The 18,233-nt window shown below is 36.5% G+C and overlaps 1 protein-coding gene across 1 annotated transcript in view; it reads left to right on the forward strand.

The window, feature by feature from the left end:
* MYBPC3 (myosin binding protein C3) overlaps positions 1-18,233 on the forward strand; it is a 59,574-nt gene that overhangs the window by 8,018 nt on the left and 33,323 nt on the right. Inside the window, exons 3-17 of the mRNA XM_059474274.1 lie at positions 1,139-1,405; positions 3,352-3,447; positions 3,674-3,760; positions 3,902-4,050; positions 4,969-5,086; positions 6,409-6,457; positions 7,661-7,705; positions 9,965-10,021; positions 10,664-10,666; positions 14,796-14,819; positions 15,567-15,733; positions 16,496-16,628; positions 16,862-16,864; positions 17,265-17,389; positions 17,973-18,078. Of these exons, the coding sequence (XP_059330257.1) occupies positions 1,139-1,405; positions 3,352-3,447; positions 3,674-3,760; positions 3,902-4,050; positions 4,969-5,086; positions 6,409-6,457; positions 7,661-7,705; positions 9,965-10,021; positions 10,664-10,666; positions 14,796-14,819; positions 15,567-15,733; positions 16,496-16,628; positions 16,862-16,864; positions 17,265-17,389; positions 17,973-18,078 (1,429 nt within the window). The remainder of the gene's footprint in view (positions 1-1,138; positions 1,406-3,351; positions 3,448-3,673; positions 3,761-3,901; positions 4,051-4,968; positions 5,087-6,408; positions 6,458-7,660; positions 7,706-9,964; positions 10,022-10,663; positions 10,667-14,795; positions 14,820-15,566; positions 15,734-16,495; positions 16,629-16,861; positions 16,865-17,264; positions 17,390-17,972; positions 18,079-18,233) is intronic.

Genomic DNA, 18,233 nt, shown 5'->3' on the forward strand with positions numbered 1-18,233 from the left:
CAAAAAAACATGCAGTGTATGAATCAGAATGTTAATTGCTGGTATTTTTACACATCAACATAGCTCATGGCAATTTGCAAATGATAACAGATTTCATTAAGACAAAAAACACGAACATGAAATGAAAAACTTGATTCCAAATAAAGATGAAGAAATATAAATAAATAAATAAATCAGGTTAAAGAAATTAGTAAAACAAGTTACTTTACTAAAACCAAGTCTTGAGAGAGATTAGGATACCCATGGATGAAAATCATGATACATTGTTTGTTTACAGTTCCCTATCTGCTGTGCTACTTTGATTGCATATGAAGTAAAACATCATTTAGTTTACACTTGTTCACCCTATATATTAATAATGTCATTAATTCTCCTCATAAGCTTCCCAAGCGTTTCTTGACACATTGCAGAAATATTTTAATCTACACCTTGAAAGTAATTGTTGTAGAGTGTCATGTAGGCAAGTACTTCAACTTTTAATGCTGAAGTAAACTTCTGAATACAAACAATAATTTATATCCTTATAGCTGGAATGAAAGGGCCATCATAGGAATGTGAATTCCTTTCCACTAAAGCCTTCATCAGTCAAAACAGAAGGACTAAAGATGAACCATTAATTCCTTATGGTCTATTAGGGCACAGGTTACTGCACAAAGTGCAGTGTGGTTGAAGAACAGATCCTGATCCTCTGTAACAACTGTATTAAGCAGCTGTCAGGACAAAATTAATAGTTCTAGATGAAAGTGCATGGCAAATTAATGTAGACAAATTAATGTAGACAGCTAGATATGTAAGAATATATTCCATGCCATCTTGTTGTCGACCAAAACATTCACTTATGAAAAACCAGAGCTCAATATGGGGAAAAAGAAAGAGGAAGACAGAAAGTGAGGTGATTTTGCTCTCCATTTCACTTTATTTCATGACAATGTGGAGGAGATAAGACATCCCAGTGAGACACAGAACCTGATAAACTCAAAGACAATTCCACAACTTCTCTGGGGAAAGTGTTGTAATTTATAACTTGCATGGGCAGATGGGAGAGAAAGGAGGCAGCTGCTGTAGCCACAACAGCTGACTACACCAGATATGCCACAACTGCAAAACAGATTTCAGTGAGCCCTCTCTCTTTTTTTAGTTTCTGCATTTACCAAGAAGCCAAAGACAACAGAGGTGACAGCCGGAAACACAGCTGTGTTTGAAGCAGAGACAGAAAAATCCGGCATCAAGGTGAAATGGCAGCGAGCTGGCACAGAAATTACTGAAAGTGAAAAATATGTCATCAAGACAGAAGGCAACAAGCATTCACTGACAATCAATAATGCAGGAAAAGAAGATGATGTGACATATGCTGTAATAGCTGGAAGTTCCAAGGTCAAATTTGAGCTCAAGGTCAAGGAACCAGGTACATCATTTCCTATGCAATTCTGGTTTGATCAGTATTTCTAGTCCCACATGCAACCTTCACAAATAAAGGCCATGGAAATTAGCCTATATAAACACTATAAAATGTCTCTACCAGCAATATATCTGTTTTGCCCAATTATTTGAAGCTGCTAATTCATATTAAGCTGAGGAATACATTTCCAGTGGCTAAGACACCTCTTTCCAGGTGTCCCAAGTCCACAGAGAAGAGATCATAGGGGAAATGTCAATGTACATCTTCAGAATTCTGCCAAGCTTTTACACTTAACTACTGAAAAGCAAAGCAAAGCTAATCTAACCCTCACCCTGAACTAAACTGAAATGCCTGATCTTAGGACTGAAATTTTCTTATAACTATTTAATTTAAATACAAAATTGTAACAATTGACAAAACACAAGTTATACTGTAATGTTTCTAGAAGCTCATACATTCCCCAAAATTGTCTCAAAAATCTCCTGCTACCAAAAGTGTGTCTTTCAAGAGGGGCTTGAATATGAAGAGTAGCCTTTGTATTATTATGTACCTCCCATTATTACTACCTTTGTACGCATTAAAAGACCAGTTACATGGAATTTTCAAAAACTTTCCCAGGCTTTTCCTGGGAATAAATTTAAAGAGTCAAACTCCCTGGAATTTTCTCATGAAAAAATATCTGAAGACAGGATAGATGAAATCACTCATTTTTTGAAACATTTTGACCTTCCAAATCACTTTTCCCCCTCCAAAATTGTATCCATTTACCATTTCTGGTATTTGACTTTTTGATTTTCAACTTGGTGAAAAGCCTCAAACTCAGATTGTTTATATCACTTCCTTTTCTTTGCTATCACTGTTTGTTTTAGCAACATGATGGGACCTTGTGAGACCTTATGGTCAGCTGAAAATAAATAGAGGAATATTTAACATGCTTCAAGATGTCCTGTTCCATATGCAAAGACAGGGCATGACAGATTATGTGTGAGGGAAAATCCTGGTAGGGATTAGGACAACTTGCCAGCTGTCAGAGCATGCAGAAATATGGTCCTGCTATCTCATCCTGAAAGGAAACTGGGACATATAGTACTCATCATATTTTCCTCATTGTCTTTCAGGTTAGTTCCATGCAGAGGCTGCTATAGGCAGAAAACTTGCAAATAATGCTATGGAGCACAGTGGAGTGTGTAATGTCACAGAGTAACTGGATTGTCCATTATTATTTGGAAGCAGCCCCACTACCTACAGAGAAAAAATATCTTTCTGCAACTGATCTATTTCAAGAAATTCTACCTCCCTCCATCTGCTCCAGTTGCTCACTCCTACTCCATTTTCAGACAATTCTGTCTTCTCCATTGTGCCAAATGCATTTGCCTAAATTTGTCTCTGAGGTCATGGTTTAATTGAGAGGATACAAACTTCCATAAGCCAGGGGAAGACATTACAGATGGATTTTTAAAATGCTTTCTCCATATTGCTTACTAGCAGTGTTTAGAGCTTTTTCCAAGCTGCCCACAACAATAGGTTTTGTAACGTTACATTCCAACAGCATCGTTAAACAAAATCTCATTAATAAGCAAACTGTTTACAAATGTAATGATTACATCATTTTTCATTACCTTTTCTGTTTAGAAACTGACAGTAGTTACTTTAGTTTACTGACATTTGCAACAAATAATAGCATTATTCATCACCTGACAAGTTTCTACACATTAAGTCTATAGAATTTCAAAAACCAGGCATCAGTTCTATCTGTGCTCATCAAAAGAAAAAGCTTCATCATCCTGCTTCAGGGAGCCCCTTCTGCTTCCAGCACATCCTCTAGGCTCCAGGAAACAACACTAATTTCTCTGCATTTCCTAAAATATATTAGAGGCTGTTCTTTTGCAAAATTTCTTCAAAAAGAAAGAGGAAATAGACTTTCTCTAATCTTGGCTTACATTCATTTCCAGAAAAGAGTGAGACAGTCACTCCTGCAGAAGCTGCTCCAGCCCCAGCTGCCCCAGAGTCACCTGCTCCACCAGCAGAAAGCAGCCAAAACACAGAAGGTAATAGAGAATTAACATTGACATCAAGTCTGGTTTATTAGCAGAAGGGAAGAATATCCACAGGGACTCCTTAATGTGAAACAGAGACAGTAAGTGAAAGCAGATCACAAAGAATAAAGAATCTCAGAGGCAGAAGAAATCTACTGAGAAGTTTTTAAATTAATTAACTAGTTCACTATACAGTTTGATGCAAAAAAGTCTAAATAGTAATTATGATGTATATCAGTTTCATCAGCTGAGACACACCCAGAAGAACCTCTGGACCCCATTGGGCTCTTTGTGGCACGACCACAGGATGGAGAAGTTACTGTTGGTGAGTGCATGTTGGTCAAGTGAAGTTTGTAAACTGTACCTGTTGCTTGACTATCCCTAGCTCTCTAAGTACAGAGTGACAGCAGTGACACAACAGATAAACATAATTCATAATCTTACTTTAATCTACTTCTCCTACAAGGTGGAAACATCACATTCACTGCCAAAGTAGCCGGTGAGAGCCTGCTGAAGAAGCCATCAGTGAAATGGTTCAAAGGAAAGTGGATGGACCTGGGAAGCAAAGTGGGGAAACATCTCCAGCTACATGACAGTTATGATCGAAATACCAAGGTACAATTGGCAGAACAGGGTTCTCAGTCTTCTAGGTACTAATCTTTAATCTGAGGAAAATAGAAACTAAAATAGTTTGATGTTAAGGTACCCAAAGCAACACACAAGGCCATACTTATTCACAGAAGTCTGTGTTTTGACCACACAAACAAGAGACAAACTCTACATACTCCTGCAAGCCTTATCTGTGGTGAAATGAGAAAACATCTAGAGGACTGGGGGAGTAGTTTTGCACTTTCCACTGCAGGATTCCCTTCATCTTCCTTCAAGAAACTTGGTATATTTAAGAGAAAACAATCAGCTATTTAAGCATAGTCTATCTTGGTCTTAATAGGTCAATCATTCTGCTATTAGTGCTGGAATTCATTGCTCTCTTGCATTGTCTAGACTGCTTTAAGTAGCTGAATAAGACCCATTTTTTACCAGAAATTTGTCCAAACGTACCTGAGCAGGAACACGAGTCTGTACCACGACTTTGCTTCCACTGTGGTACATGAACCACTACCACCCTCTCCTGGAGGGAACGGGACAGACTGGCTCACATGAGCCACTCCTTTCCCTGAATTTTGGCCTCTTCTGCACACGTTCTGGGAAGAGGCTAAAACTGCTTAGTGAAAGCATTATTCCTGTTTCCAGTGCACGTGGAATTAGTGTATGCCCCAGCACAGTTTGATAATACACTGTTTTATCCTCAAGAATACCTGTACTGACAGCACTCTTCAGCTGTTTCTACTGAATTGGGGATTATAGATAATTTTTTGTCACAGTAATGAGTTGGACACTCATGAGGTTCTTAGTTCAAAGGGTGAACAAAGACATAGTTCATCTTTTGTCTGTTTCTCTCCATGTATTCCCTCTCTCAGGTTTCACCATTTTATTTTCTAACTTAATTATTGTATCATTGGTGTTCTCTTCTAGGTGTACACCTTTGAAATGGAAATCATAGAAGCAAACATGACTTTTGCAGGAGGGTACAGATGTGAGGTGTCTACCAAGGACAAGTTTGATAGCTCTAATTTCAGCCTGACAGTCAATGGTAAGGTGAATTCCTTCCATCTCTCTTTTTCCTTCCTGCCCCTGTACTTTTTTTCCCTGTCCACCAACAATTCTTTCTGGTACATAATGGTTACTAGACAAGCACAAATCTGAAGTATAGACCTGAAGATCTAGAGAGGAGAATGGGATTGAGATTATTAGAAATACCACTTGGTTGTCACTCTGGTCAGAGCACTGCGATGCTGTTAAAGAAAGCACACGCAAAGATGCAAAACTGCCCACATTTTCTCTGGCTTTATTCTGATTTCAGATTCATTCTTTCATTAAGTTCAATTCCACTAGAATAGAAGTTCATTCTTATTTTGGCAAAAGTTAAGTACTAAAAATGGATATTTGAAAAAGATAGATTTAGATATGTGACACTATTGTCAATTCCTTTTTCCTTCCTATATAAATAAATTCAACTCGCACAGAAGCACCTTGTGAGATAAAATTGCTTTAAGAGCAGATGACTCATTTTACTTAATGCATGGTGCCACCCTCACAAGTGCTATGCTGAAAAGTTTATAAAACTTAAAAAGGAAGTACATTTCAACATCAATTTGGCCTTGACTGGAAAAGTTTAAGTAAGAGTATAAGCACGGACTGACTGAAAGAACTGAGTGTTTGGACCATTTCTGGCTTCAGCAATTCTGTTGAAGGGGCTGCAACATTAACTTCTGTCCAGCTACCACTGAACCTAACAACAAAGGTTTATTAAGTTATTTGATCAGCAGTGTTAAATTTAGTAGTTTCACTAGATAGGACTCATAAGACTTAGGAGCAGCGACTGAGAACAGTTTTTCTCCCAGCAGTAGCAGCACACCAATTTATACCAATAATGTAATGGAATTCTCTCTATACAACAACCTTAATTAGGTTTCTGTACCTCTCTACATAGTTCCAGAAATTATCTCTGCTGTCAGAAGATAAATTATAATTTATTATTAATAATAGTATTCAGTTGATGTCCAGTCATATTCTCATTAGGGTTTAAATACTCCGTGAAGACACTATTGAAATTAAAATTTTGCAGCAGGAGAACTGACAAGCAAGAGATAAGATAGTCCATCAGGCTCCAGGTTATTATGAAACATGAGACATAAATAAGTTAAAACCACTGGATGTTGAAAGCTAAAATTAGTGAAGGTTACGTGCTTAAAGATGATGTGTTAATCTTTCAATATGCAATTAATCACAATTTACAATATAAGAATTTCTTTCTAAAAATGCCAGCAAAGGAAAACTTTAAAAATAGCAGCGTGTTTTTACATTTTGTTGACTTGCTTTCCCATTTTTCCTCATTACTTTTTGTCACATCAGAAGCACCTGTAAGCGGAGACTTGGACATCCGAGCTGCCTTCCGCCGCACGTGAGTACGCACAGCAGAAACCTGTCTAGGTCAGGCTACACATCCTTGTGCAATTCATCACTTTCCCAGAAAAAACTAGCTAAAAGCAAAGCTGTTAGACAAACAAACACAGAGATGTCTACTAAGAAAATATTTCTACTATTAAAATACTATACGACTCCTGGAAATCACCTAAGAGAGTTTGGACTTTGTACTACTGTAATAATCATGCTTGCCTTCAATTAGGCAATCCATAATGTGTATAATTGTAATAAGAACTTCAGCACCTTTTTTCCAGGCCTGTAAAGAGCATTCCAGATATAGACCAATAGAGACGGAAAAGATACTGTGTGATGTTGGTCTTGATTTTGTCTGGCTTACATGTATCTTAGTACAAATATTTGCATTTGCCAAACAAGGAGAGTGGAGTTTGGTGTGAGCTCTGTAAGCAGCATATGACTGATAACATTCCTGCAAGCATTTTGATTGTATCTGTTTTCATGTTCTATACCTATATTAGCTGAATGAAGAAAATCACATTGTGAGTGGTGAAAACTCAGGTATATGTAGTCTTAGATATTAAAGACTGGTGTTGAAAAGGCCAATCTCCCCCCATCTTTAATACTTTCTGATGTCTCTCTTAATGGAATAATGTTCCCTTCTATTAGTAAGATTCACAAAATTGGTTGGATTTTTTTCTAGTGTTAGACATTAATACGTGCTCCCTTTTTCCTTCATGCAATAATAAGTTTCTATTTTAGTTTTTATATGTATTTCTGAAAAGTTACTAGACCAATAATATTTTGACATATATTTCTCTATAGGACACAAATAATCTGTGGCAATTCTTTGAGTATTTCTCTATAAGTCCTATTTTTATATGAGAATTTTTCTAAGATTTAGAAAATCTTAGAAAATCTTTCACAAAGAATTAAACAAGGCTAGCAGAATTTGTCTGCAGTTAAGTGCATCTATAGGTAGCTCACCAGCCTCACCGTAAAAAGGTGGCCACTCAGTACTAAGTGCATTGTGTTATTTCACTGCAGTGAAAAGAGAGTTTCTCTTCTTGTTAGCACAATTAAAAGAATTCCAAATCAGTTTGAAGGGAGTGCAGTGTGAGCAGCTTCAGGCAGTTCAGATTGTCAGTTTCTCCTGTAAGAATGAAGCCAGATTTTGAACTGAACTGTTTAAATGTGAAGCTTTGTCTTTGATACCCTTGCTCAGGAGCCTAGCAGGAGGGGGGAGACGGATGACTTCAGCCTTTCTCAGGTAGTCACTGACTGTGTCAGCAGACAAAGTTAAGTCTTACAATGAACTGTCTCTCTCTGCTTAGGAAGAAAAAAAAAAACAAGCCCAAAGAATTAAGATGCAGCTTAAATTTCAAATAAATCACTGTTTATAATGTGTAGTATTTATATGAGATTAATACATATAAATATGAAATAATGTAAGACAAAAAAAGAAAAATTAAAAAGATAAAACATAAGAACATAAAAGGATAGATAAAAACAGATAAATAAAGAAAAGAGTAGCTTGGTAGTTCAGTGAGAGGCAGATTCATCTAGAGAAAACATGCATGTGTTTGGCCAGTGATATTTTCTCACCCTTGTCAGAAGAAAAAAAGTAACTTTAAATTATATGCATGTCTGCCCTCTCTGTTTTACACGTTTTCCTCTCTACTGAGCACATTTTGACTAAAATTGCTGTTGCTCACAGAAATGTATCAACACAACTGAAAATCTCTTGTTTCCTGGCACACTCCTTATCATATCATCATTAAATTTTTCACTCCATGCCTTTTGCTCCTAATGTTTTCTACTATAGCAAGAACTGGAGTTCTGAGATTAGATTTAACTATATGCATGTTAAAGCAATTATTAGGGTCTTTTCTTCAAAAAAGGTAAACCTTGATTGCTGGTCTTTCCTGAAACTTTAACTACCATTTGTGAAACAATAAGGTGAATAGTTATTCTGCTAGCTGTAGACCTGTTTTACTCAATATTTGATCACAGGAAATCCTTTCCAAATTTGGGATTACCATAGTTATTTTTATGTACATTTTATGCCTGCAAACACATAAATTCTTGTGAAAGTAGGGCCAAAACCACACTTCTCTGTTTGAGCCTTATACCCAGGAAATTATAATTTCCAGTAATGTATTATTCTGAAAGTAACCCAAGATGTAAAGCCAGTATTTTCTTAAAGAAAAGATCTCTTGTCACAGCATATTTCAAATTACACTGACTCTCAATTGTTCTTTAACCTTATATTGTCCAGCAGCACAAGAACTTTGTACTTGTTTCTGTTTCATTTTTTATAGTACTGTTAAAATGCCCATAATTTTTCTGTTGAGACTGTTTTCTTATTTCTAAAACTTCTTGTTCATGCAATGCTGAGTTTTCCCAACACTTCGATTTACATTCTACAGATGGACTGTTTTTTTCTGAAGCAACTAGGACTGTGTGTGGACATTATGGCCTACACCTACCACCAGTACAACTGGAAAGAAAATATTCTTCTTATGAAACAATAATTAAATGCAAGGTGTTGCTTCTGGAAGAATATTAATGCTGTGAGGTGGAGTCACCAGATTCTTTCACTCAAGACAACAGAGATGTTAAAGAGCAGCTGGTCATTGATGATAGTAGACTGGCTGAGATGAAGAAAATACATTTGGGCTTTCTAAATCCTGTCTGAATGCAAAGAAGACCTTTTTTAGGAATTAAATCTAAAGAAGTGATTGTAGTGACTTTATGCTGTTTCCAGAGTAGGTCAGTATTACAACTGTTCAGAAGCACAGCTAAAACCCACTGGATTCAGAACAACAAAAATAACATTGTGCATTCCATCTGAGTTCACTGTGTGCAATGGGCAGAGTCACACATCAAAAAGCTCCTGCCAGGTGCTCCTTGTTTTCACAGACCAACTCCCCACAACATTGCTTGTCATGATACTTGTTGAGCAAAGGCATATTGAACTGAAAGGCAGAGCACAGAATTCCTCCTTCAACTCTCCCAGGCACCAATGATGTGACACTTTTTTCAGTGTAATGAATTCTGGTAACACAAACAGCCTCAAGAAAAAATTACAGCTGGGATAATGCTAAGGATAAAACCAATGATTTTAGGTTGTGAGGCATTCCACACAAAGCTTGATTAAATACTGCCCCAACTGTAAACAACATCCACACTCCTGAAAGACAGAGGAAAGAGGGAAACTTCTGCAACACCTCTGTGATAATCAATACATTCCAAATCAATATGATGACCAAATTAATACCCTGTACAACTTCATGCACAATCAGCGTAGAAAAAATACAATTTCATTACATTTATTTTTAAACCTAAATGCAAATTAATATGAACACAGAGCCTACTTAAGTCACTTTCCATGTCAATGCACATTCTAATTAATTATAAACCCATCTACTACTCCTCTACAAAAATATGCCATCTACATTATGTTATAGTCTCACAAGCTATTCTCATTTCCTTTTGAAACTAATTATGGCTTTCTATTACTGTACAGTACTGAAGGACATGATGATGGGGCAGAGTTTAATTTCAGCTCCCTACTGAAAAAAAGGTGAGTAAAAAAATCCATAGACTTAGAGAAATAAGGCTTCTGTAGAACAACTCTGAAACACCAGAACTGGAATAAGTGAAAGTTTCACAAACTCAGAATCCTTGTCATTTTCCTAAAGCAGCTCTAAATGGAAAAAGCATGACAGGTAATTATGGCTACTTCCTGAAATACACAGCATTTGCTGCATTTCTGCTAGGTTTATACAGGAGAGAAAAAAAAAAAAAGAGGAAAAAAAATCTTTCCCAAGATAGAAAAGGCCTGGACTCAGGTAATTACATGTTTCCAGCAGCTCTTTTCATGGGGGAATGGGGGGATTAAAAATACCAATTTATAATGCTGCCTTATTAAGAACCAAGATTTTTTATTAGATAGCTAAATGTAACTATTACACTGTTCAACTATTATTATCTATTATATAGATATTCTTTGTTGCATAAATATGACAAATATGTTTTACTCTTCCAGTTGTAATTTGTATTTCTTTCTGTTAGTTTTACTTTCACTTTTTTTTTTTTTGCTGTAATTTCTTCTCTAATTCCCATCTTTCCTTGATGTCTCTGTTTTCATTACCTGTTTACTTATGCTCTTCTCTTTTTACCAAACTCTTAATCTGAATGTTTTGGATTCCACTGTTGCCAACAGAGAGTAAGATTTCTATTTAATTGTATTCTAAATGCATGGGTCAGACTGAATATAAGAACCATTTGGTTTGAAATAATGCATGCATCTTTGTCTTCTTTATGTGTAGAATTTGACAAAAATTGTATAGCATGAAAGAAAATTATTGACTGCTAATTTCTGAGACAGAAATTATTTTTAACAGTTTTAAGGTTAAAATTAAGACAATTTCATACAATCAACATATTTCTCTGAATGTCATTTGGCTTTTACCATCACTTTCTTTCATGCAACCGGTTCTAAAATTTCCTTGAATTTCCAAATTTTCTCAATAACCTGCTGCTTTGTATTCCTGTTTTCACAGTATTTAGAATCAGAAAAATCATTCACATAATATTGTTGCCTATCAAATAGGTGATGAAGTTTTGCTTGCCTCTTTCTGTTCACTGACCACTCACTCTGTCTTTCCAGCACCTGAAACTACTATAAAAACTGTCACTTAGATTCATGTTTTGCAAGTCTAAACTTTCTTACTCTAAGTTTTCACAATCAGTTCCTTGGATGCGTGTTGTTGTGAATCTGTGTTCAGTCTCTGCTCAGGCAGTGGTTTCACTATTTATAAAAAGTGTTTTATCCTCACAAAGGGTACAGGATTGTGCTGACACATGAAGTAACTTCCTACAGAAGGCAATAAAGCCACAATAGGCACAGGCTAACTCACCCAAACTTCAGTGGGCCAACAAGGCCACATGCTGCACAAACCCGTGTTACACCCCATGCAGGGCATCTGTCTTCAGATGAATCTTGGCTTTGCAGTAACACCAAAAGCAGAACACTTCAGGGGATCAGACAGATCAGACAGAAAAGACACCTATAAAACTTTCTACAGCTGACATTGATAACTAAGTTTCTTGTTCCAGCATGAACACAAATTGTTGTAAACACACTCTGGTTTCCACAGAAGATGTAAGGCATAAAGCAATTGCTTATCTTCTTTATAAAATTTTAAATAAATGAAAACCAGCATGAAAATATTTGCATAATTTCACACAGGATCTCCAGCTGGAATGAGGTGCTGGGTAGTAAAAGCCCCTCTCCTCATGCCTTTCCCTTTTGCTCTCATAATTAGTTTTGAGCAACAGTCAAACTCAAAACAGCAGTAACTATCCTCAGTATTTACAGAAATGTTAAATTTATTGATTTAACTATGCATTATTTGTAAGGCTAGAAATGTAATTTATTAAAAGAAGCTAATAAATTTCTCTGCATTTTAGCAGTGTTTCTGCCATTTCTTGACTTAAAAAATCTCTGCCTAGTGAATTTAAGAACATCATTTCACTGCTCCTAGTTGTTTTTCACAGCCACTTCAGAAGTAATTTGTGGATTCTTCAGTCTTTGCACACCTCAGGCTGAAGACCATTTATATTAATGAGAACAGATAGGCATAAAATCTCATAATGGAATGAAATAATTCCTCATTGAAATAGAACGGGAAAAGGGATCTCATGCTGGGGAACTCTCAGGAGCTTTGCAGATTCAAACAGAATCGAGAATTATCCTTCTACCATTTCTGCTTTCTTGCACCATTTTACCAGTGTCCCTCAATCCACAGGTAATGATCATTCTATAATAAATAGCTTCACTATAATGAAGAGCTTCATTTAACACTGTATCTCCTATCACTGTAATTTAATTAACCGGTGTTGACATACAGATGTCATGGGCCAAGGAGAGGTCATTGGGAAGAGGAAGGGAACAGCTGTCACAGGACTATTAAATGGGATAGTGAGCAGAGACCTTGAAGGAGGTGACAGCTGACAGGGTCCAATCAGTTGACAGTAACTGGATAGGAAGGAACCATTTCTGGGATGTACAAAACTATTTTTAACCCCTCCACATATGTTTAAAACATATCAGCTGCATATTCCATTTACAGCAGGTTCACTGAGCTGCATCTTGATGCCCCCAAGTGCATAACTAACCTATGAGGTGATCCCTGTGAATAAGGATCCCCAGCACCAGGGAGGAGAGCAGAGGAGGGGGAGAAACCTCACGAGTCCAAGTGCTCTCTTACTTTTCATACACTGCTTAGTTCCTGCTGGTAGTGGAGGAGTACAGCTTCTCTGGGCAAACTCGGTGTCCTTCTGGGATCAAAGAGAATATTTTAACAAATGCAAAATAGTGAAAAGGAGTGCTGCAATGGGGAAAACTTTGCTCAAAGGCAAACATTTTTTTCTTTTCATTTTCAGAACTCATTTAAACAGGAATTACACACTCTAGCTTTTAGTCCCATTTTGCATGAAACACAAAAGTCTTTTCTTTTAATTTAAAAAAAAAAAAAAGTATTTGCTAGTGAGAGACTATATTATTTCTTATGTTCAACTTCTTATATTGCATACGCCAGAACCATATTGCAAGATAAAACAATGGGATGACCCTCAGTAATGGAAAAGCTAAAGCAAAAACTAGGGAACTCTTCTCAATAGTGAGATATTAGACTACTTTGGAACTCCTTTGAAATTGGAAGATTTTTCTCATTATGTACTTAAAAATAACTCTCAGAAAGCATTTTTGAAATCTCCATGAATAGTCCTACCTGCAAATTTTCAGATATAGAGTGTGTATATACAGACAAGCCTAAAAGTAGGGAGATAGAGAAACTACCAATGTTTATATAATATCTTAAGGAAGATTAAAATATTTGATATCTTAAGTCTTTCTTATTTCCTATGATTTTTTATTTTTTAAGATACAATTTCTCCACAGAACTTTACTGTATTGGTACAAAAATTAAATACATATTAGAAATATTATATGCCCTTAGTTTTATATAGTACTCAGTATTTAGTACATATATATATATATATATATATATATATATATATATATATATATATATATATATTTACATGTATTTACACATACTTGAAAACCACTCCTTGACATGATCAGGGCAACAAGACCAAGAACTGCCAATGGAAAAAAATCTTGATCTACGTGGCAAATCAGTTCAGTTTTCCTGTCTCCTGCTAAGCAAAACTAAAAACTATTTGTAGCAACTTCAAACTAAATGCTAGGTATACAGAAGAGTAAAATTTGGTAAAATTTATTGGTGACCTCACTGCAGTGTTATAGCAAAGCAAATATCCAGTGTGCTGCTCTTATCACAGGCACTCCAAACTTCAGCTCCTCCTATCAGTTCAGTGAGTGCTGGTGAGGGCTTCGGGCTTAGCAAGTGCTAAACCACTTTGAAGATATGAGATACTGCCTGCCATATTTCAGCTCAGTCTCACTGAGCTGAAATCCCCTTCTCTTGCTGAGTTTCTGTTCAAGAGCTACAAGGTGTTGGAAATTCCACGGTTGGACTGCAGCACTTTAATAAACACAGTGTTCCTATTGCAGGCAGGCATTTTTTTGGCAATAAAAGCAGTACCAGAAATGTTTGGTTATATCTGCTGTCTGAACTGACTACAGCAATATTTGTTAAGTAGCAACATTTCTCACAGACTAACTGGACTGCTATTTTCCTGCAAAAAATAGAAATACATCCAATAACGTTCCATTTTTCTCTCTTATGCATCATCTGTTGCCTTACTTGTCTTCTTGATGGTGTTTACCTCTGAACATGACTTTATTATAAGGGTGTGTTCTGCTGCACCAGAATCTGCTTGGTGCAGGTGATAGTTAGAAACAAGTTACAGGAAATTCTTTCTTCTAAGAATTTTTTAATTTTAACTTTTTTTTTTTAATGTTACTTCTTCTATAATTTCTCTATTTAACAAAATGCAAACTATGACAGGCAAAAATGCCATGATGGCAGGGCGAAGCAGAGTTGTTTGTTTCCCTGGAAGGTGATCAGCCACAAGTAGGAATAAACAGAAGTGCTTGCACTTCGCAGATAAATCCCACAGTGGACCTGTACGTACAAACTGTGGGAGCAAGTTTGATTTCAGTATGGATCAACATTTTCCTCAAGCCCATTTCAGAGCATTTGCATGAATTCCTCCATCTCCCTGCTACTGAAGCACAGGCATGCTCTGCTAAGGGTGAAGATGAGGTTCATGGCTCTTTTGTACTAACACATGATGCCCTTTTCTTGCCCACTGGGATGCTGCGTGTTTTCCCACCCGGTTCTCGGCGTCCTTCTGGAGCACAGCAGCTTCCTGCGCCCTTCCAACCGGTAAGGTCATGCTAACCTCTTTGTCTGTTTATGATCTTCAAACAAAGATATGATGGCAGATAAAAAAACAACACCTCTCCCAAAGCCAGACAGCCAAATTTTCCCCTAGTTTTACTAAACCAAGCATTCATTCTTTCATAATCACTAGTTCTTTGGCTAAAATATAAAATAAGCAGTTCACTGTAAAGCAGTTCACTTGTTTGCCACTACTCACCAGCCTCTTTATGTTTTATACATTACTACAGACAACAATTTTCTTCACAACAGATGATAATCATCTTAATAACCTGTGATTCTTTTTAGTGAAGATAAAAATTGTCTGGAGTAGAAAAGGATATGCCTCTTATAAACATAAACCAAGTGCCTTTTTTCTAAGATGTTACCAGCATATCATTCAATTCCTTGCTTTGCCACATTCCATGTTTTCTCCATTGACCATGACAAGAAAATAAGTTTCCTTATGTTTCCATTACCAATCATTAAAGGAAGTTAAAATGTATTAATTTTGGTTGTTAGAAATAAACCCTTCAGGATAGAATTCAATTTTAATCACTATATATAAAAATAAAATTAAAATGAGGCACCAGTTTTATTTCATTATTTTACATAATAATATAGTAAAAAGTTAGACTGTTAATTATTTTTTTAAGAAATGGCTTCATCAAGACAATATGTAGCTGCCAACCCTACAGCTTTCTTTAAATACTCTTAATAGTAGCACTCAGAAACTCTAATCCCTTTCTGCAGAGGTGAAGGAAAATCTGAATCACAATCTGATGTTGATGTCTGGGATATCCTGAGGAAAGCTCCTCCTACGGAATATGAGAAAATTGCTTTCCAGTATGGTATCACAGATTTGCGTGGGATGCTGAAACGCCTCAAACGCATAAAGAAGGAAGAGAAAAAAAGCACAGGTTGGTGAGATGCTATTCTTGCAAATATAGTGTTCATATCTTCTTTACAGCAGCGAGATACAAGACCATGAGAAACAGTAATTTCCTGTCCCAGTTATTACCCAGTGTTTACATATGAAATACTGATTACCAAAGATTGCAGCTATGTCCAACACCCTGAGCTACCTTGCTCTGAACCTCTGGACATACTAAACACCCTCACTTCACCACTTCCAAAAGATTGGCCCCTAATATGTCCCTGAACATAAAACAACATCCCCTACTTGCTCTCCACCCCAGTTAGTCAGTATGTCAGGCAACAGTGATATATTTGAACAATTTCATTTTCATAGGTATGATACCTTTGAAATTCTTGCACCTTTCCTAGTCCTGTCAATTATTAATTGCCTTATTGTAACTGACTTCTTAAAAAGTCTGAAGCAGAGAAGGCAAACAGCCTTCATTCATCAGTACGGAGAAGACCAAGTATAATTTTCCCATATGAACAGATGTAACTCTAGGATATGTTGAAGTACATATTCACATCTTATTTAGAATATTCTACTTTGCTTATTTTGGTTTATAACACATGCCTGTCATCCTACATTAAGGAAAAACAGTACAGGATGAAGAACAGACAGAAAGGGTAAAAATTCAAACAGGGATGTAGAAACTGGGGACACAACATGAAAGGGAATAAAGATTTGTTTCATGACTCAAAATAAAAAAAACACAAGCACAAAAATGATAAGGTTTTTTTTTTTTTATCATTCTTTATCATAGCATTCCTCAAGAAACTGGATCCAGCTTACCAAGTAGACAAGGGGCAAAAGATTAAATTAATGGTTGAAGTTGCCAATCCAGATGCTGATGTGAAATGGCTGAAGAATGGACAGGAGATCCAAGTGAGTGGCAGGTAAATTAGAAATATGAGAAATCCAAAATGGAATGAGCTACAGCTTGGACAAAGTGAAAAATCTAGCTTTTCTTAGAAAGAAAGGAATAAACAGGGAAAAATAGGGGCTGAGAAAGAATCTATGTAGTGCTATGGCTCCAGCGCAGTGTGCTGTTGTCATAACTTTTTCTTTTTTCTTCCCTCTGCTCTATATATCTACATGTGGGACTGGATGCCCTCATCTACCAACTTAGCAAGTAAGTCCTGAGATTATATTCTGCTCTTGTTGGGTACAAATGCACTTTCTCCTGATCTGGAATATACCTCAGTGTAACTTGTATGTAAAACAAATTTCCAGTGATTTTGTGCTGAAGCCATTTTTAATGGTAGTCATGCTAGATCTTAGGACAGCATCCAACACCATTCATAGGATCACATCTCACACTTGAAGGAAGATTCACCACAATTTCCTATGCTAGTTTTTCAAACACTGCTGCTGTTCACTGCACCAGGACAGGCCTGTTGGGCTTGAGTCCTTACAAATCTTGCCACTGATATCAGAAAAAGAGGAGGAATCCTTTTCTTCCAGGCAGGAAAAACAGTGTCTGGGTCTAGAAGGGCTTTTCTCTGATAATTACACTTAGATTCTCTTTTCAGATATATTTTTGAGGCTGTTGGAAATAAGAGAATACTGACCATAAACCACTGCTCCCTGGCTGACGATGCAGCATATGAATGTGTGGTAGGGGATGAGAAGAGCTTCACAGAATTATTTGTAAAAGGTGAGCAATGGTAGCAAAAGGAAAGAGATCTCCTCATACATTTAGCATTGAATTACTGTCATCTTCTCTACTCACAAATTTATCTTACAGGAAAGGAAATTCTCAAACATATTAACAAATTCCGAGATCTATTGAAGTAGGTATTTTTCTTACAGTTAAATTGAGGAAAATTTTGCCTAAGAGCAACCAGGAAAGCAGAATAGTGATAGTTATCATTAATTCTCATTTACCTCTCAACAATGGGGCTAGAAACTTACTTTAAAAATTTGATTCTGCTGAAAATAAACATCTGCCCCAAGCTCTACAAGTGGACCAAATAGTACAGAAAAGTAATGCCTCCTGTTTAGAAATTTACAATATAGATGAAAACTGTTTAATTCTATATTTTTATTCCAATTCAAGAAAAATGTCATTTGGAAAGTCAGATAAGGTGATCTGGCATAGCAAATGTTAAGTTCTAAGACAGAGATCATCACCATTTATTTGTCCACGGATTCTTCCTGAGGAGTAGAGAATGGTGAAATCTACCTCTGGTCTCCACTCTTTCAGAATACTGTTTTAATAAAATTCTCTTTATTTTCAGAACCTCCAATCCTGATCACTCACCCACTGGAGGACCAGATGGTGATGGTTGGAGAGAGAGTGGAATTCGAGTGTGAAGTGTCTGAGGAAGGAGCTACTGTGAAATGGTAAGGGAAAAGAAGAAAAAAACAAAGCAAAGCAAAGCAAACCAACATGAAACACCTTCCTCCATGGAACATACCAGGAGGTGTGGAATAAGAAGGGAGAACACATCCTACATAATTGTTTTCATCAAAAGATTGTCCATCCTCCTATATGTCAA

The sequence above is a fragment of the Ammospiza nelsoni genome, chromosome 6 (assembly GCF_027579445.1).
Source record: "Ammospiza nelsoni isolate bAmmNel1 chromosome 6, bAmmNel1.pri, whole genome shotgun sequence".
In the NCBI taxonomy this organism is placed as follows: domain Eukaryota; kingdom Metazoa; phylum Chordata; class Aves; order Passeriformes; family Passerellidae; genus Ammospiza; species Ammospiza nelsoni.